The 24,572-nt window shown below is 40.2% G+C and overlaps 2 protein-coding genes across 8 annotated transcripts in view; one reads left to right on the forward strand and one right to left on the reverse strand.

The window, feature by feature from the left end:
* Nucleotides 1-776: 776 nt before the first annotated feature.
* Nucleotides 777-2,352, forward strand: CRH (corticotropin releasing hormone). The gene is made up of 2 exons (XM_084864805.1): nucleotides 777-905; nucleotides 1,734-2,352. The coding sequence occupies exon 2, from the start codon at nucleotides 1,744-1,746 to the stop codon at nucleotides 2,320-2,322; it is 579 nt and encodes a 192-aa protein (XP_084720931.1). The 5' UTR covers nucleotides 777-905; nucleotides 1,734-1,743; the 3' UTR covers nucleotides 2,323-2,352.
* Nucleotides 2,353-5,450: 3,098 nt separating this feature from the next.
* The window catches only part of TRIM55 (tripartite motif containing 55), a 39,652-nt gene continuing 20,530 nt past the window's right edge, over nucleotides 5,451-24,572 (reverse strand). The window contains exons 9-11 of one of the 7 annotated variants that reach the window (XM_084864377.1): nucleotides 23,437-23,689; nucleotides 22,012-22,099; nucleotides 5,451-6,225 (exon numbers count right to left, since the gene is read on the reverse strand). In XM_084864377.1, coding sequence (XP_084720503.1) covers nucleotides 6,120-6,225; nucleotides 22,012-22,099; nucleotides 23,437-23,689 — 447 coding nt within the window. In that variant the 3' untranslated portion in view covers nucleotides 5,451-6,119. The other 6 variants (XM_084864375.1, XM_084864372.1, XM_084864373.1 and 3 more) reach the window with 6 other exon arrangements.

Consider the following 24,572-nt stretch of genomic DNA (forward strand, 5'->3'; position numbering starts at 1 on the left):
CATCATGGGAGTAGCTCTTGCCATCATTTAAGAAGCTTGACCTGCATTTTAAGAGACTTACTGGTATTATTGGTTTTGCCTCTACAGACTTATAATTCCATTACCTGTTCTTAGGAGGAAAAAGTAAACAGAGGCTTAAAAGCTAAGTGCCTCTACACTCTCATCTTCTTGTTCTTCATTCTTATCCAGGCAGGAAGGCCATGGGATACTTTGTCTCTTAGCAAAGGAATATTTTCAGATATCGAGGTATTGCACAAGACAACTGGTCAGAGAAGTTAGGAGGGCAAGGGAAGAGGAGGATCAGGAGCCACCCCTTATAAGTGGTTGCTGCTTTCCCTGCAGGACTGTGCATTGATAGACTTCCCTTTCCCCCCCCTCTCCCTTCCTTCCCCCTCCCATTCTATGTCTCTTTTTCTGATCCTTAAATTGGCCTTTCCTAGTAAAAGGTCAATATGTTTTCACGCTTGAGAAATTTCATTCAAGAATTTTTGTCAATGGACAAGTCATAAGAAGCTCTTCCATTTTAGGGCTGGTTGACGTCACCAAGGAGGCGATAAATATCTGTTGATATAATTGGATGTGAGATTCAGTGTTGAGATAGCAAAAATTCTGCCCCTGGTTTCCTGGCAGGGCCCAATGATTTATGCAGGAGCAGAGGCAGCACGCAATCGAGCTGTCAAGAGAGCGTCAGCTTATTAGGCAAATGCTGCGTGATTTCAGAAGAGGGTCGACGCTATAAAATCCCACTCCAGGCTCTGGTGTGGAGAAACTCAGAGCCCAAGTCCGTTGAGAGACTGAAGAGGAAAAGAAGAGGGGAGAAAAAACCCACAGGGGAAACAAAGGAGAGAGAAAGAAAACCCCTGAAGAAACCGGGAGACATTAATCTGCAGCAGCTGCCTCAGAAGGTAGGAGCCTAGACGGAAACTTCGCACTGCCTGAGCTGCTACCGTGCGCTCTGCGGAGCCCTGCCCCTGCCCTTACCCTTCCAGTGGTGTGTGTGTGTGTGTGTGTGTGTGTGTGTGTGTGTGTGTGTGTGTGTTTGCTGACTGCCTGAAGATCCCGATAGTGGCTGGGATGTGGCAAAAGCAAACTTAGACGGCTACTTATCCTTACCCGAACTTCCAATTATTCCTTTCCGGCTGTGTAGAGGAGCACCCCATTGATCCCGATCCCCGAAAGAAGGGCGCTGGATCAGGGATGGATGAGGAGGAGGAGGACCAGGCGCAGCTTTTAATTTGGAGGGAAAGGCTGAAACATCCGAAAGGGAGTAGGAGTTAAGAGCGGCTGAGGTCTTCAATTTGTAGATCCTCTCTAGAGCTCGGGAAATCAGTTTTAGAGATCGTTAGGAAGGGGATTCGGGGACTGTGCCTTTGGGGGTTTCGGAAGGAGAGGGGCCATTCCAGCCTGGCGAGGCGAGGGGCTGAGCTTTGGTGCCTAACCCCGCAGGCGTTTGTTTTTCCTGCTCCCCCTTTCACTCCAGCTCTGTAAGTCCTACTTCGGGAGCTTCAGCACTGTGGACAGCGCCCGCCCGAGCCCAGCCAGGTCTGAGTGTCCGGTGGGAAGACGACAACCCGCCCCCCGCCGCCCCCCCCCCCTCCACACACACACACACACACACACACACACACACACACACACACACACACACACACACAAACAAACATACACACAGCGCACCTCCCAGTTGCGCTAAACTGTGACCAACTCTTTCTTTCTCTCTTCCCTTCTTCTAGTGCCTCTAACATGAGACTGCCGCTGCTGGTGACCGTGGGCGTCCTGCTCGTGGCTCTCCTGCCCTGCCCGCCAGGCAGGGCTCTCCTCATCAGGGGGCCCGTCCCAGGCGCCCGACAGGCCCCACAACTCCCCCAACCCCTAGATTTCTTCCAGCCGCCACCGACGCAGGTCCTTCCAGTTCGGCAGGTCCCGCTCATCCTGGGGGAAGAGTACTTCTTCCGCCAAGGTAGCCTCAATAAGAGCCCCGCTGCTCCCCTCTGGTCAGCCTCCTCGCCCCTCGCCGGCCGCAGCAGCAGCCAGCTTTCCCCTCAAGAGGTAGCCACCAACTTTTTCCGCGCGTTGAGGCAGCTGCGGTCGCTTCCCCGGCGTCCGCTCGAGAGACCTGCGGGTCCCGCTGAGCGCAGTGTTGAGAGCGCCCTCAGCGGTCCACAGGAGGCCCCGGAAAGGGAGAGGCGATCCGGGGAAACTACCACCTCACTGGATCTCACCTTCCACATCCTCCGAGAAGTCTTGAAAATGGCCAAGGCTGAGCAGTTAGCACAGCAAGCTGAAAGCAACAGGAAACTGATGGATTTTGTTGGGAAATGAAACGGTGCGTTTGGCCAAAGCGATTCTGCGTTTGGCCAAAGTGGTTCTGCATTTAGCACAAAAATAATAATAAAAATAATAATACAGTATTCTGTACCATAGTGTGGCTCTGATACCATTTGTTTATTTTTATATAGCTTGAAACGTAGAGGATGTATAGCAAGAGCGCCTGTTCTCCTTAATTAGAATGCACAAAGTATATTCATGTGAAGTAATAGCAACAAAATAGTATTTGTATTGTCTACTTTTAGTTTCTATTTCCAGGTGTCTTTAATGTGTTTAAAAGAGTATAGACCCAGGAGGAAACGTTTTTGAAGAAGAAGACAGAAATCACCCATATGATTCTGCTGTGGTCTGAATCAAATAGAATGTCATTCTCTTTGGTGGGTGAGATAAATCATGTAAGCTCTTTGAAATCAACTTTTTCTTGTAAATGTTTCAGTAATAAAACATCCTTACAATCCTTGGTCAATTTGTTTGTGTAAGAGAATGTTCAATAGTTATCCTATATAATAAAAGGCTAATATGCAAATTGACCAAACTGCAGAAGGACCTGTTGCTTATGATGCACACTGACCACCAGGGGGCAGACACTCAGCACAGGAGCTGCCCCCTGGTGGTCAGTGTGCTCCCACAGGGGGAGTGCTGCTAAGCCAGAAGCCAGGCAGCCTCTTCCACCTTCACACAAGTGCTAAGGACCCCTCTGGGGGGATATTTAACTGCCAGCAGGTGGATGTGGACATCCCTTGATGGGTCCCAGTCTGTGAGAGGGAGCAGGCTGGGCTGAGGGATATTTCTTCCCCCACCCCCACCCCAGTGCATGAATGTCATGCACTGGGCCTCTAGTATTTTTAATAAATGCTGCAAAGGTAATCCTGACTACTTTTCCTTTTCAATAATAGTAGTAGAAATAGTCTCAGCTATTGGACTCCTCCACACTTACTTAGAAACAAGTAAAGACAAAATCCCTTGCATTTTTTTTCTACTATAAATACAAAGATAAGCCATGGCTAACACAGATCCTGCAGTCTCCCTGGATTCATCTCTGTACTTCAGATTACTCTTCTAAGACTGAGTTAAAAATTTGAGAAGTTGCTTCCAGTCTAAGACTTGTTAATTCTATACATGGAAAATCTACTCATAATGGAAATAACATTTAGCCATGATTAACTATAAGATGTAAACTAATTGGGGAGAGTTGGGGAGGAGCAAAGGGAAAGAGGAGAATGGTTGAGGAAGGGCACTTTTACAAACTATAGAGCCAAATTTCTCATTTTTTTTTTTTCTATGAGAAAGTCTCATACATTATTCAGCCATTATTTTGCTATCATAAATAATTTTTCTAAGCTCTTTTCCAATGCCTACTTTTTTTAAAAAAAATATATATATTTTATTGATTTTTTACAGAGAGGAAGGGAGAGAGATAGTTAGAAACATCGATCAGCTGCCTCCTGTACACCCCCCACTGGGGATGTGCCTGCAACCAAGGTACATGCCCATGACTGGAATCAAACCTGGGACCTTTCAGTCCACAGGCTGGTGCTCTATCCACTGAGCCAAACTGGTTTTGGTCAATGCCTACTTTTAATAGGAGAAACTTGATAGCCTCTCTACTTAAAACAATTAAATTTAGTTGCTATGAAATGGCTCTTGAGACAATTCCTATGCATATTTTGGCTTTAATACCTCCACAAATACCTTCCTCATTATGTCTATGCCAATAGTAATCACTTTAATTTTAGTAATATAAACTATCTCTATTCACTTCTGAATTCAAACAACACATCTAGTTAGTTTTACAATGCATTCACCTTTGGTAGTTTAGTTACAACTTAAAAAATGCAATTGAGCCCTAGCTGTTTTTGCTCAGTGGATAGAGCATCGGCCTGTGGACTACTACTAGTGGTCCATGAGTTACAAAAGGTTGGCGACCACTGGTTTAAGGAAACCTTTGAAGCAGCAATTGCCAACTGGTGGTCCATGAGGTTTGAAAGGTTGGCAACCACTGGACTAAAGGGTCCTGTTTTCAATTCCAGTCAGGGTCACACACCAGGATCCAGGCTTGATCCCCAGTGGGGGGTGTACAGAAGGCAGCTGATCAATGATTCTCTCTCATCATTCATGTTTCTATCTCTTTCTCCCTCTCCCTTCCTCTCTGAAATCAATAAAAATATTTTTTCAAAAAAGAACCTCATCCAAAATTTAACATCTTACACAATTATTAACACAAAATTAACCATGGAGTTAATTGTAAAATATCTACACTAATAAAAGAGAAACATGCAAATTAACCATCACTCCATTATGCCCACCAGCCAATCAAAGCAAATATGCAAATTAACCCAACAAAGATGGCAGTTAATTTGCATACACAGAGGGAGTGAGGAGTGAAGACTGAAGACAGCATAGAAGGAAGAGGGAGGGAAAGTGAGGCTTTGGTGGCAGTGGGAGGGAAAGCAAGGGGGGTTGGGGAGATGCGGGGGTGGGAGGAAGTGCAGGGTGGTGGGAGAGAAAGCATGGGGCAGCAGTGGGGGCGGGAGGGAAAGTGCAGGGAGTAGAGCAGAGGTGGTGGGAGGGAAGGGAAAGTGGGGGGAGGGAAAGCAGCAGGAGGGAAAGTGCAGGGGGCAGAGGTGTGGTGGTGGCAGGAGGGAAGCCCTCTGGAAGCTCTGGTCTTGCAGGAATCTTCCTGCAACAGGCCTTTACTAAGACTATAAAACTCCTAGATAAAAAAAAAAAAATCAATTGATTGTTTAATACTTCAAAATTAATTTGGATGTATGAGATGCTTCTTCCTTGGGACCTTTTAAATACTTGACTAATGGATTAATAAGATAAAACACTGAATAAATCATTGTAAGACTAAGTTGTTAAAAACAGCATTTATTTAAGAGTTCATACAGAGTAAAGTATTTATGTTCTGAAGGAGGCATTATGGTGGCACAAATAAAACATGATTTAAATATATATATACATATATAATGTAGCGTATATATATGTATACATGTGAATATGTGTGTGTGTGTGTGTGTGTGTGTGTGTGTATACATACATACATATTTAAATACATGAAGTTGTGTCTCATTGGATACATGAGAAAGTAGATGGTTCCTGTAGAAAGGTTTTTCCCCCCCAATTAAAGTGCTTGTTATCTGCATATCTAAAACTAGATTAGAAAATTGTCACAAGAAATGTCCTAGGCCTTTAGCCTTCTGGACTACGAAAGTGTCAGAGTCAAAGAACATTTCTAGATATACATCCAGCAACATATATTATGGAAAAGAGGAAACCTTTATGAAACATATCATACCTTTGGTCAATGATTTACCTTTTGTTCACATATTGATAAATTAGTCATTTCTAAATTAATAGTGAATTTCACTGACCATCTGCATTGTTAACAAGGAAAGAGAAAAAGAGCTATTATATAATAACAAAAGCCAGTGCCTATTAGAGACAAGAGTGTAGTGCTCACTTTTTTCAACGCTTGCCACTTGTTACTGACACATGCTCACATATACCACACTGACACATTCTTTATACTGTTTCCCACACAATGAAAGATTTGCATAATATCAAGTTTCTTTTTCCCCAATGCTTTCTGCAGCTGTTTTCCCTTAATGTGTTAGATAAATCATCTGGAATTAAAGATTTTTCTTCTGTTGCAGAAATCTTGTTCTGAGGTCCCTTTCATCATTTACATCATAGTAATTTCATCTGGGTTCCCTGCTACTTGTGTGCATTTCAGCCAGGCAGACAGAGGGGCAGCAGTTGGAATGAACATCATTCATTCAGGGAGTTCAACCAGGAAAAGGAGAAGATATGGCGAGCTGGCTCAGAATCAGCTCCATTCCCACTCCCTGAAGCTGCAGCCTGTCCCTGGAGGGGAGGGTCCTCAAATCCAATCTGCAACAGAAGGAAATGTGAATGAGAGAAGGAAGAGGCTAGTCCTTTTTGGGTTGGTCCAGTCACTTTTCTACCGAGGAGAAAGGATCATCATAATAATAATTATATAGAACATAATTATTATTAGGGATGGGAAGCAAGCTCAGGTTATTTTGGCCATGGTCAAGAGCCATGAAAAATGCACACTCATGATCCAAAAAGGGGCAGCAGTAATGCATGCAGTGGGAAGTTCTTGGGAAAGAGTCCAGGCTATTCTATTTTTTTTCAAAGGCCACTTGTACATTATTTACTGAAAGGAAATTGTTATGAAGCTAATGGGAATTTGGATGTACAAAAATCTGTAGAATAAATAAAATCCCATTTTAAATGACATTGTTACATCACATGATATTGCAGGAGAAATCTCGGCACTGCTAAAGTAAGAATTTCTACTAGGATGTGAATATATATAGTATAATTTTTGCAAAAATGCAGGCTTAGTTTTGAACAAATCATGACTGAAAGGACTTTTTTTCTTTAGGCCATAAAATCTAATAACATCAATACTTCTAAAGAAATATTTGTCTTTTATAGCTACCACTATATAAAAAAAAACACTTCTCTTCTATAGATACATGACACATACAAGTTATAATTTTGAAGTAATTGTTCAATCTAATCTATAAGTGAAATTTATAGGGTAGGTCAAAAGTAAGTTTACAGTTATATGTATAGAAGATAATACAATAATCAAATAATAATAATACAAGAATAAACTCCATGTTTCACATATTTACAACTATAAACCTACTTTTGCCACACCCTATATTTATGTTGTTTTGAGTTTATAGAGAAGTCTTGTTGAAATGCAATTTGATGTATAAACTCAAACTCCTTATACTTAAAGGGACCATGACAAACACAGGTCTTCCTAGGAGAGCTACCAAAGACAGGCTAAGACATATTCTGATGACTTAGATTATCCCACTGGATTAAAACGCCATTGATTTCAAAGCAATGAGGTAGGCACATGCATTCAACTTAGATACTCCTTGTGAGTTTATGAAGCTGCTATATGAATGGACAATACCTATCACAGGCAAAGCAGAACTTGGATAAATACTAGTTTGCAGTAGTTTTGTTACCACTCAAAATAATTTCAAGTGAAAAATGAGTGCCTGTCCTGCACTTTACCAGATTTTACCCTAAATATACTGTGTTTCCCCGAAAATAAGACATCCTCTGAAAATAAGACCTACTTACAGGTTTCCTTCTCAGTGAAATATAAGGCATCCCCCTGAATATAAGGCCCCCTTAGGCTAAACATGAGAGATTTGGTCCACTGATTCTGAAAGAAATGGAGTCACAAGAAATTCACCAGGAAATTCAGGAATTGGATTGTTATGATGATGTTCCAGAAGATGAGGACATGATTGTCATTGAATAAATGAGTAAATTCTTGATACTGTAGGATTCGTCTGGTTTGTGTTGACAACTACCGTACTACCGTACCGTATACAGGTAATAAATTTCCTTTATTTTCATTTAACAATAAATGTGTACTGTATTCTTCTTCATGGAAAAATAAGACATGCCCTGAAAATAAGACCTTGCGCATCTTTGGGAGCAAAAATTAATATAAGACACTATCTTATTTTCGGGGAAACAGGGTATGTTTTGGGGTACTGTTTCAAGTTCAGCAAAATTATCCCAAGTCCTTATGACTTTGGAATTATCTCTCCATGGCTATGTTGTTCCCTAAGATGATGAAATCATATTAGCCACACTAGAACAAAACTGAGGCATGTGGTTTTCTATGAAGAAACAGTTGAGACATCAAGTGCAGTTGGGCTTTTTAAAAAAGGTTGCTATTGAATTCTGTTGGTAATGGCTTGGCTACCTCAATGTGTTTGAAGTTGAGGTGGAATGAACATAATTTTGACAAAATCCTGTGCCTATTTACATACATCAAATTTGTCTCCCCACCATAATCACCTTATTCTCACAAATCTTAAAACAACAACAACAACAACAACAACAACAACAACAACCACCACCACTAAGTAAACTGGGCATATAATTGACGTATAAAATAGTTTTTTCTAACCATTCTGAAGGAGTGAATATGAATTCTGCCTAGAGGTACAGACCAAATCCATTTTGTAGCTTCTTTTCCTTGAAGACAATTTCTAATTTTAAAAAACTACCACAGTAGCTGTTCTAAAATATCTAAAGGATGATGCTAGTTGGGTAACATATTTTCTGCAGAGAGATGTAGTCTGTGTGAAACTGCTGGTTGCTAACCATTTGAAACTGCTTTCAGAATTTCCATATATTTTTGTGGTTTTCTGTACTCGAGTTTAAAATCTTTCATTTTAAATGTTATTAGTTACTAATACCCTATAGTCTTCAAAACTTGATATTATACAGTCTGCTGCTTTCACACCCTCATGTTTTCAGTCAGTTATGAGATTTCCTTCCAAACAATATGGAACTTATCTTTCAGATAAGCTGTCTTTCAGAGAAGAAAGGCCAGTGCTAGAGTGGGGGTCCACAGCAGAGGTTATCCAGAATATCTTTAGAAGAAAAATATTTAAAAATCAGGGGCAAGGATGTGAAGAAAAAGAAACTCTTTTGCTGTTGATGGGAATGTAAAATGGTGTAACTGTGTGGAAAATAGTAAGATGGTTCCTCAAAAAATTCAACATGAAATGACCACATCACACAGCAATTCCGTTTTTGGTTATATACTTAAAAGAAATTAAAGCAGGGACTCACACAGGTTTTTGCACACTTGTGCTTATAGCAGCCCTATTTACTATAGTTAGGAGGTGGAAGCAACCCAAGTGTCCATCCCTGGATGAATAAACAAAACGTGGCATGTACATATAGTGCAATATTATTCAGCCTTAAAAAGAAGGGAAATTCTGGCACATGCTGAAGCATCCATCTTATATAAAAATGGTTGTTTGAAATTTTAACCCTGCTATTTGGCTTCTATAAATCCTTGCTTGCTAAGACTACTCCCTCTTCAGAGAGGCCATTAAACCTTCCCCAGACAAGGTTATCAGTGCCTCTGGTTGAGGTCTAAAGGCCCTAGTACATAGGAGCTCTTTAAGAATTTACAAAAGGGGGTGGAAAAAAACCATATTTGGGAGACAAAGAAGGTAAAAACATATAAATAGGGAGAATTCCTGCATTTTGGGGCCCAGAATTTGAGATACATTTTCCTCTGGACCTAGGCGTCATAAATAAAACTCCATCTCTCTAAATATTGCTTTGTTCTTCTCGGTTCTCTGTAACAATGCTACTGAAACAGGAATTTTTAGGGTTGAAAAAAGACAGGTTTAGGAAATTTTAGAAATTAAGAGGACCATGGAAGAACACAGGGCTGCAATAGGTAAATTTCCATAGAATGAGGGAGCTGGAAACAGCAGAAGATCTATATTTATAAAATAAAGGGAAGGAAGCTTCTCATCCAGAAGAAGAAAGCCCAAAGGAAATAAGAAAACAAGGGAAGAGGGGAGGAAAATCTCACATGTCCCATGTGAGGTTTGACCTTGAAGCTCAGAAGTTACTATAGTAACCATTCTAAGGGGAAAGTGACCAATCAGAGGGGATATCAAGGCACACAGATCTACAGCCTTTATAAACTGTGGAAACAGCGACTCAGTAGGACTCTTCCCCCTCCCCACATGGGAGTCTGTACTTGTTATTTAATAAATTTCCACCTTTGCTCTACCACCTTCCGTCTGTGGACAAAGAACCATCCTGACCAGAGGAACATCCATTTCACTACAACATGAATGAACCTTGAGGACACTGGCTAAATATATTAAGCCCATCAGAAAAGGACAAATACTGTATGATTCTACGTATATGAGCTATCTAAAGTAGCAAATTCATAGAAACAGAAAGTAGAATGGTGGTTGACATTGGCTAGGGGTAGAGGGCAATGGGGGTTGTTTTAGTTTGGGTACAGACTTTCAGTTTTGCAGCATGAAATGTTCTGGTGATTAGTCATACAACAAAGGGAATATACTTAACATCACTGAAATATAATTTAGAAATTGTTAAAATGATCTTTGTTATATATTTTTACCACATTTTTTTTTAAATTAGGAGACTTCACGTTAAAATCTGAATTTGTAAGTTCTCTTGACAAAATGGAAATATAGCACCCAGAAATAATCTGCATGGAGTGCTGAGAAGCGATGCTCCTTTGAACTGAGTTAGTGTGTTCGTTCCCCTTCTCCCCCCCCCCCCCCCCGCCCCTCTCTCTTTCTCTCTCTCTCTATCCTGCTTTGCTTTCCACAGTGCCCACAACCCCCTTTTGCCTCCCTGATGCAAGCCTGGTTTCAGTGGCTATTTATCATTGTGCTTGTACAATTGCTGTGCTTAGAACAGGGTTAAGAGGAAAGCAAATTATATCTTGTATTTATGCATCTGTCAACATTTTCTTTTACTTGACCTGCTTTTCCATTAATGTTACCTTCTTAGTCAGAAGGGCAACACCAGCTTGGTGCTCTTAATAGAAGGCTAGGTCTAGTAGGAAGGTGTCAAAGAAAAGAGAGTAAAATGCTCAGTGGAATATTTGACTTGATTTTCATGCTAAGTGTGATGAATTTTTTTTTTAAACCCAACATGTTTCTTGTGGCAAGATTCTTGAAAATCAAAGCATGAAACTGCTTTCGTTGTTCAACTGAGGCCAGATGTGTTCCTGGGCACTTAATATAGGAATATAACTGGGTGCAGATTGGTGAACATGCTCTTGCTTTGGCTTGTGGGCAATGTCAGCAACCCCTTTTTACCTAAATGGCCCACCAACTGAACAAAACTAAACAGATGCTTTTCTGACATTCTTTTTGGCACAAGTCTGGGTAGCCACATTTAGGAGGAGAATTATTATATTTTTGACTGACCCAAAGTAAAAGGGTGAGCTTTGCCAGGTCATTTTGATCAGTAATCAGTTCCCTCAGGCTGCCTTTAAGCTTTCCTAAGACTCCATGAGGTGCCAGCCTCAGCCCTTCCCCACATGATTATCCCCTATATCACCCACGATCCTGACCCATTAAAATTTATCAATCTTCTGTCCCCTTCCCTCCGGCTTATCCAAGCGATAGTAATTAATCCAATTAACTGAATTGCAAGTAATATATTAATGGGTGACAATGGCTTGATGTACACTCCTGCAAGATAACATTTTGCCTAGAAATGTCCATGTCTTATCCTATGACAGTCGTTCACTTTTTCTTAACCCAGGAGTAGATGTACAGTGTATTCTGTTTGGGTTGTTTGTGGACTTGTGCCATGACTGTTTTGGACATGTTAGCCACCATGCTAGGCCACTGACAGGGATTCTAGGGACAGTGAGGAAGTTTGTGTACAGACCCCTTATTCTTGGGCCTATGTCCCCTCTCTGTTGCTGTGTCAATCACAAATCCAACCTGACAGCAAGATTTGGTAACCACTGCATGTGAAATGCCAGCCTTTCTAGGCCAATTCAGAAGAAACCTTGCCTGTTTATAATGAAATACATTTGCCTTAAAGGAATGTGGACAGGAGGGATAAGGTTAGACTTAAGGCTTTTGAGTGGGCAAGCGCACTGCACCTGCTAGGCTGGGTCAGAGAATCAAAGCCAGATGCTGGAAACAGGTGTCAGTAGGAACTCTGAATGAGCCACATTTAGAATGCTCATTCAGAAAGACTAAACCCAAGCATTGGCCTGCTCCCCTACTTAGCATTCCTGAACCTCAGACCCTTGGATAGCTCAAGCATTATGAATTCCAGACTGGAAAAGAAAGCACAGCCAAGAGCTTGGGCCAGTTGTGATGTCTGAGAAGTAACTGAGGCAGCTCTGTGACTCACACAGGCAAGAGGCTAAGCCCTGGAAACTTTCAGGTCTGACATTGTGGGCATTTCTCTCACAGGAACGCAGACACTCCTGCTTGGTGGCAGAGCAACCAAGATATGTTAGGAATGAAGCACAGAACTGTGAAAATATAGCACAGTCTCCATGAAAGCTAGAGGAAGAAGAAAATAGGTATTCCCCTATTCCAAAAGGAGCTCTGGAAGGAAAACGCTCGCTAAAGAGCATTGTTTTTTTTCCTTTAGAGGATTTATAGCTATACATACTGAAGGGATGGGAGAAGGGAATTAATTTGGGAGCTTCATTGACATTAGTCACTTCCCTCTGCTAAGGGAAGAACTGAAGCCAGAGTAATTTCCTCAGGCTTATGAAACAAGCTCTTAACCCAGGGGAAGAAGTACGGTGTATTCTGTGTGGTTTGTTTTAAACATGGTGTCTAGGAATTGATGGGGTCAGGTGGGAAGCTGGAAGGAGGTAAAACACATGTGTCACAGCCTAGCAAAAACTTAAAGCCAGCTCTTTTCTCAGATATGGACCTGACCATCGTGTGTCCAGTGTAGAGTGTGTGTGTGTGTCCTCACTGTTTCTGAAAGAACTGAATTACAAAGAACTGCTAATTAGATCATTCTTCAGTCAAGGGCTTCTTTGTCTTGTGTTAGACAAATAGGTCAGACAGGTTCTCAAGAGCTATGGGAGGTTGATAGTATTATTATACCCAATTTACAGATGAGAAAACTCAGTCTCAGAAAGATTGAAGAACTTGCTCCAAGTAATTCTAAGATAAAGTGCTGAGAGTTGTTAATAGTGACCACAAATTCAAAGAGAAAAGGAGCAGCTCGTGTTGTTGAGCAGATGAGACTCAGGATGGCCCACTCCACCCTGGAAGCCAGCTAGAGAGGCAGGCTGGCCAGCAGCATGGGGTGCAACCACAGCATAGGAATGCTCTGATTTGCAATAGACAGTCTCATCCCTATAAGCAGTGGAGGCCAGAAATGACCTCTGCCCTCCGGAGGCTGTGCCAATATGTCATGAGTAGTGAATCAAACCAAGGGAACCTTTGGTCACACTATTTTTGCTTCAGTCACATCAGCCCAGGTGAAGTGAGGATTCACCCACTTTCCCTGGATGTGGGCTTGGCCTCTATTGTACTGTACACACACACTCCATAGGGAAAGATGAGGGATCATTGGGCACCAAGCTCGAACTGCTCTGTGATCTTGAGCAAGTCACTCATCCTCTATGATCCCTCAATATAAAGGGGGGAAGTTTAGCAATTCCTATGTACAGGGTGGTTGGGAGGTTTAAATGAGAGACTCTCTATGAAAGACTTTGTAAATGATAAAGCAATATGTACACATCAGTTACAGCCGTTGCCACATAGAATTGGGTTTTTTTAGATGCGTTAACATTATGGTGGATTAATTCTTATTTTTGTGGGCTGCAGTGGGGACAAAGGCATTTTGGAAATCACCGAGATACATAAATAAGGACAGGAAAAAAATCCACAGGATGTACAACACTGATATAGGTCTTAGATTTAATGAAAATAATAAAACAATTTAAAAACACAGGAAGCAAAACTCAATTAGCAATGTCATAACAACTTCCCCAGAGAACTCTCCCTGGTACCTGTGTTGCAGTTTTCATGGAATTGTAGAGCTGTAAGCACAGGTTGCCAGGGGAGATGAATTCATTACATTGCTCACAAATAATTTACATTATATTTTCCCTTTTAAAATGGATACATCCATTTAGCTTCCTATTAGAGTGACATTTTATTAAGGATGCTATTTGATCCTGAGAAATTTATTCTATATTTTCTAGTATAGTTTTTTTTCTGTCCTTCTATTGTAGAAAAGCCCCCAATTGACAATTATTAGAATGTCACTTTTCCAGCAAGACTAAAAAAAAAATCCCAGAAAAAGAAAATTGTAATTATAGGATATAAATGAAAGAGCATTAATAATGTTAATGTAATGGCCTCACTAATGCTTACTTGTTTAAGAAAAACCTTACTCTCTTCTATAATTTTTCTATGTAAAAATGCGTCTATTTCATTATTATAACATCTTATGATATCCAGGATTACTAAATCCTGGACAATGTTAAGCAGTAAATGCAGGCCAGTCCTGACCACTGGTTAGTTTTCTATCTATTTTTTATAATCTTTGAAATTCCAGCACAGTCAGGATACAGGGAGTATCAGTGATTTGTAAGCTCGAATCTCCTAATTCAATCACTCTCGGTAGGGATTTCTGTTAAAAAATAGTTCGACACCCTGAATCCCTCAATTAAATTTAGAGAACACAGTTACATTTTCATTCATTTCTGCTGTTCTGGAAAATTAAATAGATCATTTCAAAAAACACAGAACTTAGAGTCACACTCGTGGGAAATCATGTTTTTTATTTCCTGCTTTATTTTTTTTAATGTTCTTATAATAACTTGTGAAATTAATCTTGCTCAGAAAAGAAGCCTTCCAGCCCTCTAGCCTCAGGTATCTCCCACCTCTCAGTTTCTGGTCGCAGCTGGAATTGATATTTGCCCTTGAAATCAGAGTCAAAGACCTGGTCTCAAAGGTTATTTGCATGAAAATGGTTTTATTTGTGTGTGACACCTTGTGGAGACCCAGGGTTCCCCAAGGATACTTGGGCCTGTTGCTCATTCTAGTTTAGGAAAAAATGAATATTAGGATGATATAACATTTGATTAAGGTCTTAGGTCTCTGGACACATAGTTTCTGAGAGCCTAGGAACTAAACCCTGAGCTTCAAGACTAAAGAATCTTTGTTAGCTCCCAAGTGTCTTTTTAACTATTTAAACCATAGTTCTTTCTCTTTCCTTACCTTTCCTTTTCTTTCCTCCTTTCTTTCTCAATTGTTTAAAATTTTTTTCCTCTGGAAGTACCTTTATAGAGCCTGGGTTGGGAACTAAGATGGCCATGGGCTAGTTTTGTTGGTGACATTTTTCATACTGGCCTTGATTTCCACACATCCTTCTGCTATTTTAGAATGAAGAGCTCACAGGTTGGGGTGAACCACATTGTTCCTCAGGTTCTGTCTACACATCTTATGATATGTAGAAAGAAACACTTAGGACAGAAAGGACAAATTGTATTTCCTTAGATTTGGAATCTTGGACCTTCTTTTCTAAGAAAACAAGCCCTGTTTTGGAAATCCCTGGCTCTTGACAGGGTCACCTCTGTGGAAACAGGTTTAGACAGGATAAGGAGTGAACTAGAGTGCAGGTGTGTCATGAAAGTATACAGAGCCATTAGCTCATAAAGCAATTTACATCAAAGCTAAAAATATGAACCCACAGGCCAGTGACAACACCAGATTGTAAAGTTCAGCCTAATCACTTAAAAGCATCGGGAACCTCAGCCATCCCGGCCTTTGCTATATTTGACTTTGTGCCTGGCTGGAGAAGGAAGGGGAGACAGACTTGTTAGATTTAGGTCATGAGGCCTTCCCTATGGCCAACCATTTGGAATGCCTTAAGGATTGTCAGCACAAGTTCCTTCCCACCTGCATCCTCTCTTTTCTAAGCTGCCTTAAAAAATAGTATATTTTAGACCCCTCTTTATAGCCATTCAAGTAAGCAGACAGAAAAAGAAGAAAGATAGAAGTTATCTTGTTTTAAACACTTACCTTGGGATTAATTCTTCAAGAAAATGTAACAATATAGCAATGCTAAGTGTGAATACACCTTAACAGAATTCCAAAATTGATAGAACTTAGAAGATAATAGATAAATCCACAATTATATTCAGATATCTCAAAACCCCTCTCTCAGCAATTGATAAAATAAGTTAAATGGAAATTGGTAAGGTTATAATACACTTGAACAATACTACAAATCAACTGACCTAATTGATATTTGTAGAACACACCACCCAACAACAACAACAGAAAATACAATGTTTTCAATTGCACATGGAACATTCACTAAGTTAGATCATATTTTGGGCCATAAAACAAATCTTAATACATTTAAAAGGATTGGAATCATATAAAGAATACTCTTTCTTCACAACAGAATCAAACCAGAAATTAAGCAGAAATATGTCTAGAAAATTTCCCAATATCTAGAAATTAAATACTATTCATCTAAATAATGCAGGGGTCAAAGAAGAAAGCAGAAAGTAAAATAGAAAATATTTTGAATTAAATAAAAATACAACATATCAAATTTTGTGGGATGATCTAAGCAGTGATTAAATGAACATTTATAGCATTACGTGCTTTTATTAGAAAAAAATATATATTTAAAATCAATAATCCAAGCTTTAACCCTAAGGAACTAGAATGAGATGAAATAAATGAAGTCCAAAGTAAGCATAAGAATAAAAATAATGGCCGAAACTGGTTTGGCTCAGTGGTAGAGCGTTGGTCTGCTGACTGAAAGGTCCCAGGTTTGATTCCGGTCAAGGGCATGTACATTGGTTGCGGGCACATCCCCAGTAGGGGGTGTGCAAGAGGCAGCTGGTCGATGTTTCTCTCTCATTGACGTTTCTAGCTCTCTCTCTCTCTCCCTTCCTCTCTGTAAAAAATCAACAAAATATATATTTTTTAAAAAGAATAAAAATAATGAAGAGCAAAAATGAATGCAGTAGGAAATAGATCAAAAATAGAAGAAGAAAAAAAGTAAAATAAAACCAATAAAGTAGAGGACTTAAGAGACTTCTATAAAGTTATAGTATTCACAAAAGTGTGATATTGGTAGATAGACAAGCATACAGGTCAATTGTACAAAATAGAGAGTCAAGAAGTAGATCCACACATATGTGGTTATTTAAATTTCTACAATCATCAAGTGAGGAAAGGATAGTCTTTTCAACAAACAGTGCTGAAACAATGAATATCTATATGGAAAACAAACAAACACACAAAAACTAAAAACCTTTATTCTTACCCCACACATATAAAAATTAACTTAAAATGATCTTAGATCTAATTTAAGAGCTAAAACTATAAAAATTTCTAGGAGAAAATCTTTTGATTTTGAGGTAAGCCAAGATTTCTTAAATCTCAAATCAAAAGGAGAAAAATGACAAATTGGACTTCATTAAAACTAAAAATGTTTGATCTTCAAAATAAGAAAATTAAAAGGCAAGCCATAGACTGGGATAAAATATTGCAAAACATGAGTGATAAGAGTTTTATCCAAAATACATAGAGAATTTTATAATTCTCCAAGATGACAAACACTGAATAAAAGACATCAGCAAAATATGGGAACAAATAGTTCATTAAAGTAAAATTTTAAAATGACTAAGAAGCACATGAAAAAATGCTAAACATCATTAGTCATCTAGAAAATGCAAATTAAAACTACAAGAAGATACCATACAGATCCATTAGAATGGCAAAAATGTAAAAGATTAGCACAATACCAAGCTCTGTCTAGGATGTGGAGTAACTAGAACTCTCTTACATTGCTGGGAGAAACACAAAATTGAATAGCCAGTATGGAAAAGTTTGACCATTTCTAATGAAGTTAACCATGAATTTACCACATAATCCAGCAATTTTACTCCTTGGTATTTATTGAAAGACACATTCACAAAGACTTATATGTGAATATTCATAGAAGCTTTACTTATAAATAGCAAAAACTGCTAACAACACAACAATCATCCATCAAGTGATGAATAAATAAATTGTGGCATATCCATTCAATAGAATATTACTCGGGATAAAAAAAAAATGAGCTTCTGATATATGCAACAAAATAGAGAAATCTCAAAAGCATTATTCTAAGTGAAAGAAGCCAATCACAGAAGTCTACAGAACGCATCTTTTCATTTATATGACTTTCTAGAATTGGCAAAACTATAATGACAAGCAAAATATCAGCTGGGATACAGGGAGTTGACTTAACTGCAAAGACACATGAGGGAACTTTTTGGAATAACTGAAATATAATGTATCTTAATTGTGGTAGTGGCTATATAATGCTCCATATTTATAAAAAAGTTCTTGAATTTTACACATAAAATAGTAAAATTTTAAGAATCACATCTTTCATCTTTTCATTCACCTAATATTTTGTGACTGTCTCTAATGTGTACATTCTGTCTTTGCTCTTCTGGGCAATGGATTCTAAAAGTCTTTTGGTGGATTTCAGAGTTGAGTCATCATGGGCTTTTATGGAGTTTCTGGCATCTAAAGGGGTAGTAAGAGTTGTGTAAGCATTCCGTTAAATGGGTGTTGGAAAAACAGTTTGGGAAATGGGGATTTATATAAGAGATTCAAGATAAGAAATATATTTTGGAAAATGCAAGGGGCTATCAATTTTAGTGAGAATCTTTTGTTGTTATTGTGAGAGTGGTTTGTATCAGTCCTAAATTCATAAATCCTCCCAATGAAAACATCCTGAAACAATTTATTAAAATTTTAGTACTAACATTGGGTAAATAGATGAATCTTCTCATTGATAATTACTTTATTTTTCTAGTGAGCAAACTGAGGTTCAAAGAAATATCCCTAGAGTCAGGTGTAGAAGCAGAAAGACTGGAACCTAAATTCTTTCTCCTAATATCATTGATCTTTTCAGTGCCTCATATCTTAGGAGAATGTCTGACCAACTTATTTGTCTATTTTCAGACTTGAAGAATGGAATGTAACAAGTGGATATTCTATTATTGAAAACAACAAATAGCTATAAAGTTTTTTGGGTCTTATATAACTACAAATTCATGCTCTGGTAAAATATATGAGCTGTGGTTCTTGATAGAGGCAGAAATTTTAATGTCCAAGTCCCTATTAACAAAGTAATTAGCCGTTTGTGGAGTGTGTGTGTGTGGGGGGGGGGGGGGAGGGGGGGGTAGAGGATGAGATGGGGGAGATGGGGTGGTCTTCTGACCTTGAGGCAGCTGCCATGGACAAGATTAAGTATCAGCCAGAGCAGCTGCAAAGTTAATCTACCAAATAAGGAGACATTTATTTGGAAGTCCCTGTTCTCAGAACAGCTCCTATTAAATGGTTTGGACAAATTCTTTCACCCAAGGCCACTAAACCTCCCTGGGAAGAAAGAAAGGGGAACAGAAACATTACTGCTCCCACTTCTGAAAAAATCTAATTGCCACTGACATTCCCAATAAAAATACCCAATTGTCCATGGGGGTGTGATGGGAGTCGAGGCAATCCCTGTGTTAACCCCCAGGTGTAATTTTCATATAAGTAGTGTAGAAAGAGGAAGGGCAGCAGATGGAAGCAGATTGAATCAGGCATCCCCAGGAAGTGAGGCTCAAGAGACTGCTTTCTAAGGGAAGCCAACCTGTCTCACAAAGTCTTCCCCACCTTATTATTATCCTGTCTTCTGAGGTTAACTAGGCCCTGGTGTAATTTTTTCAAAATAAAATTTAAAATCAACACATGACATACATCAGTATCATGTCCACCAAACTCTTTGCGTTGACTGAGTATATAGCAGTCATGGCCTAGAATGGTGGAACTTAGAGGGCAATTTTGTAGCTAAAGACCAGTTCATGTATAGAGGCTTTGCATAGTTTGACCTGTGACCTCTTTCACAAGGTTTTCTGGGAGGAATGGGGTGTGAACAGTTTCAAAGTGTATCCTGCAGAAGGATGTCTTCTATGAGATCCAACTTGATATAGGGCTGAATTCAAACCTTGTTGAGAAATTATTTTTTCTTTGAGAATGAGGATGGGGAAGGCAACAGTGCTCTTCTGATCTATCAAAAAGCTAATCCCCATTCCCCACTCATGGAGGGAATTGATGTCTAGTTCTTGCCATGACCAGCTTCTAACACATAATCTGCCTATGTGATTAGGTGAAGAGAGAAGGTACATGATAAAGTAGAGATTGCATGAAATCACAGGCAGCAAAAGTAAAGGCAGGTGAATGGCCATGAGGAAAGCACCTGGTGATAGAATCTGGTCTTAAAAGATTTGCAGTCTGGCTGATGAAGTCTGAAGTGAGTTTACAGATGAGCAAGCGAGCTGAGATACTTCTGAGTTTCTGAGGCAACCTCCTTCCCTGACATGGGACCAGTGAATCAAGGAGAACTTTGTATCACACTCTAAATGTTCAGGGGAAGACTAATGATGAAGTATGAAATTCCAACAAGCTAACCTTGTATTGGACAAATACTCCATGACAGGAATCCTGCCTTTGCTGAGAAGACAGCTAATGAGGCAAAAGGGAACTGTATGATGGGGAGCTTCCAGAAGAGTTAGTGAGCTGGGTTCTGAGGTGATGAAGGTGAATCAGGCCTGCAAAAAGTTCAGAGGCCAGGAGTCTGATACTTTGGTGAGGTCTCTAGCTATCTGTCCATATTTTCTTTCATGGATCAAAGAATGATACTTCATCATAAACAGATTTTCTTCTCTATGTAAAAGGCCCTTTCTCAAACACCAAGAACTACACGAGCAGGGCTCTTTGCAAAGCTGAATGTCAATTCACCCTACCCCCTCTCGTCCCCACTTGTCTCACCCTCATCCCACCAAACAGACACATGAATGTCAGTGTACATGACATGGGCTCAGTGGATGGCAGACAAGAAGCGTGACTCTCCCCCTGCAGACTCAGAGAAGTATTACAAGGATGTATGGCAACCAAGCCCCAAATCTGACTTCTCAGAATGTAAGCTAGACTCTCCAGACAATTATTCAGATCCACATTAGATTATTCCAGTAATACATGGAGCGTTCTCTCTTCCCGTTTACCCCCACTGATTCCATGGCCAATACGTCCTCCCACTACACTTCCACATAAATAATGACAGCAGGAGGAGTTAAGCACCTGAGCAGACTATAAGGGCACTCAGAACATTCTAGGGGCACAGGTTTCTGGCTTACTATTAACCAGTGGGGGTAGGTCCCACTCACACACAGTTAAAGACATGACAGGAATCCTGCCTTTGCTGAGAAGACAGCTAATGAGGCAAAAGGGAACTGTATGATGGGGAGCTTCCAGAAGAGTTGATGTCAACCCTGGAAAAAGTCAACGAGCCAGAAATAGCTGAGGCTTTTCAGCACAGTCACCCTGAATTGCTTCTGGGTTATAGGCACAGGGAGCTGGGTCTAAGTTCAGCAGGGTCATTTACTAAAAGTTCATTGAATCTTTAAATTTTATTAATTAAACTGGTAACATTCAAAGGATTATTAAAGGAGTAAGATGTCAGTCCCTGAGCAAACCTCCCAACAGTAATCAAGAAAAGGATTGACTTCGAGAGAGGTGTCTTAAAAACATCCTGCTGTTTATTGGCTTTATGACTTTTTCTCTGGTTCTAATTCTTTATGGCTGGTAAGTGAACATTGATCTCTGACTCTTTACTCATTCAGAGCTCACTTGGCTGCAATCCCCCTAATATTGCTGTACCCAGGGCACCTTTCCCTCAGGGCCCCTCTTTCCCAGGAAAGACTGTAGAGTCTGAGGGTTCAAAGACAACTGAGAAATCACCTAGTCCAACTGCCCACTAGACCTAGAATTGCCTATGTATCCCCAACAGGAGTCATCGGGCCACCTCCTGGGCCCATCTGGTATAAGCAGATGAAATGCTGCTACTTAATCTATGGAAACCCTACAAAGTCCTTTGTTACTCCTCCCTGTATTTTAAGAGCAGTGAATTCCCACAGCATCATGGATGCCTTTTGAAACTGCCCCCCACCCCCTAATGGCCATTTGGAGGGTCCATTGTTACTGGATTACTGAATAATTGCCCACGGAGTCACTTCTGAATCAGGATCCCCTCCATGCAGGATTAGATAATGGAGCAATTCTCCTCAGGAAGGTGCCTTGAGGTGATTGCATTGTGGGAGCTCGATGCCACAGTATTGTCTAGGAACTTGGTTCTTTTTAGGTGGCTGAGCCTCAAGGTTGGGGAGACATTCATCTCTGGGCCTACAGAAGAGAAACATGATAAAAGAAACTACATGAGATGTTAGTCAAGGGGGAAAAAAATGTTTCCTACCCATTAAAGTAAAAATCAAGCACTGAATCTGACTCCAGATGTAGTGAAGTATAAGAAAAGCCAAAAGTGCTAGGCAGATTGCTAACTCCTGTGAGGAAACAAGAAGAAAACTTCACTGATATTATCACAAATCATTTTCCCAACATCATTCAGATGGACTTTTCATTTTGTTTCAGAGCCCTATTTTGTGCTTCTCACAGGGTCTGTTCAGAAAACAGCTCCTCCTCACTCAACTTCCACTAAAGCTGTAAGAATTCCCACATAGTTTCTAAGAATAATCAATGCCCACTCCATTTTTTTAACCTGAAATCCACTTCAAAAGTTTTCCTCAAGCCAAACATTTATTTTTGTCATTTTCATCTGTGAAAATAAACATATGGCACAAAAGCCTGTTGGTTACTTTTAATTTTCCAAAACTCACTTGGTTTTTTACCTCATGAAAAGAAGGTTCACTTGAGCAGATACAGTCAAGATAGTAACCAATTTTCTAATTTTTGAAAAAATGTTGTTTGTTGTTCGTAATCACCTGATGACCCAGGAGCATAAAACTAGAGTATTTGTTTGACAGCCCCCTTGAATGACACTCACACCCACACAGCATTTAAGAATGCTCAGGAGTATTGAGTAACCATGAACATTTTTCCTCAGGAAGAAATTGTAGATTTCTTCTGGGGAATCTTTGAGCCATGCAAACATCTATCAGTGTTAGGAGGAGACACTGATGTCAAACTTTCATTATAAGGAAAAGGAAAAAAAAATAAGTAAGTGTTCCTTTTTTAAAATTTGATGGAAGAAAACCTGTGCTTTTCTGTTCCCATGGGGCACATGCTTAGGAGAAGCACTTATTTAATCAAGCCAAGACTATCTTTGCCTAGCTGTAGCCAGCACACTCCCAGAATCCATGAATCACGGGTTATTTTCCAGAGCAGACTTAGAACTCAATTCAAACATACTCCTTGAGGATTGCTGGGAAGGGCACAAAAGCAGGTTATTAGTCTTTGGATGCCCAAGGCGGTCATAGAGTAGGCTGAGCAAGGGCAGGTGGCCTTGCAAAGGGGAACAGGGACACCAGCCAGTCACTTCAGGCAAAGCAGCTTTCAACTGCATGCCTATGGGCCAGGCTCTCTGGACCCCCTCCCCTGGGAAGCCAGGTGTGAGGTCACCACTCATGCACAGAGTGAGGTCAAATTGTTTCTTATTTTTTGTTTTATGTAAGGTTTAAGAAACAAGTCAACATAAGGCTTAAACAATAAGCCAGGGTTGGGGCTGAGCTGTTCCTAAGATTTTTACCAAGGCCATGGTTTCTGTCTGCCCCTTTGGAAGCCCTGATTACTAGCAGGACCCTGGGTGGCACAGGGGAGCATTCAGACACAAGAGCATCAACACTAACCTGAGAAGTAGCTGCAGATGAACTAGTTTCCTTACCACTCACTGCTGCCCTCTCACTGGCTGCAGCTTCTGCCACTTCTGCCTTCTGCACACTCGAATCCTCAGAACCAGGAGGCCCTATGTGCCCCAGACCTTCGCTCACTGGGATGGAAGGTGGGTTGGTGGTAGCTTTCCGGGTTTGGCCTTTATACCAACTAGGGTAAAGCAAGGGATCCGCAGTGTCCGTTGCTGTAGGGACTGGAGTTTCAGACTCTGTGGTCTGCAGAGAGCCAGTGGATACAACCTCCCCCTTAATCAGGACAGGTACATTCAAAAGTAAAACAAGAAAAAGAAGAAGAGGGGAAAAAAGGCAGTCGATTTTAGTTCCCTTCAGGTTTGACAATTGTGAGCTGTGTGTGCAGTGCCTACTTCAGTGCATGCTTAGTTCATCCCACCCTTGGCAAGCGCTAAGGGCAGAAATGCTAACAGTACCCTCTTTGTGGCCTCTGCAGTGACCCTTCTTCTTTTCTGGGCTTGTCTTCCACATGATGGTAGCCTGACCAGGAACCCTAAAATGAAGGTGACTTACAAAACATTTGATATGGGGAAAAGGTCAAACTATTGACCAAAATTAATTTTTAATATATGTGGGCCCCCAAAACCTCTTTTCTAAAACCAGCCATTGAGCTTATTCCCATTTAGTTATCATTCCTCTTTCAATTTCAGTGCAATTGGTATACTCAGATTTTCAAGATTTTAGGAACTGTAAATAACAGTATTTTAGCCTGGTTGTCTATGGAGGCAGAACATAGATTATATACTTCCATCCCCCAGTTCTTGCTCTGAGATTTTGTTTATATAGGTAATTTCAATCCACTTTGAAAGCAGGTGCAAAAACAGGGCTCTCTTGTGATGAGTCTGCATTGTCCACAAATTCAGCAGGTTGGGACCCATCTGCTGAAGGTGTCATGTAGTCAGCACAAAGGCTTGAAAACTGGTCAGTGACATCTTAGAAATGTAAGGTCAACCAATCAGGGTACAACATTTGGGATGAGCTAATTGGCTTACAAAATTTTTAAACAATTCTGTCAACACATAACCTTATCAAATGACATACACAGAAAATGAGGCTATATTTGCACACTGAATGAAAGTTGTGTTTCAGGGTAAGTAAGAGGGATGTAAATTACCAT

This window comes from Pipistrellus hanaki (assembly GCF_964339955.1).
Source record: "Pipistrellus hanaki genome assembly, chromosome: 17".
In the NCBI taxonomy this organism is placed as follows: Eukaryota; Metazoa; Chordata; class Mammalia; order Chiroptera; family Vespertilionidae; genus Pipistrellus; species Pipistrellus hanaki.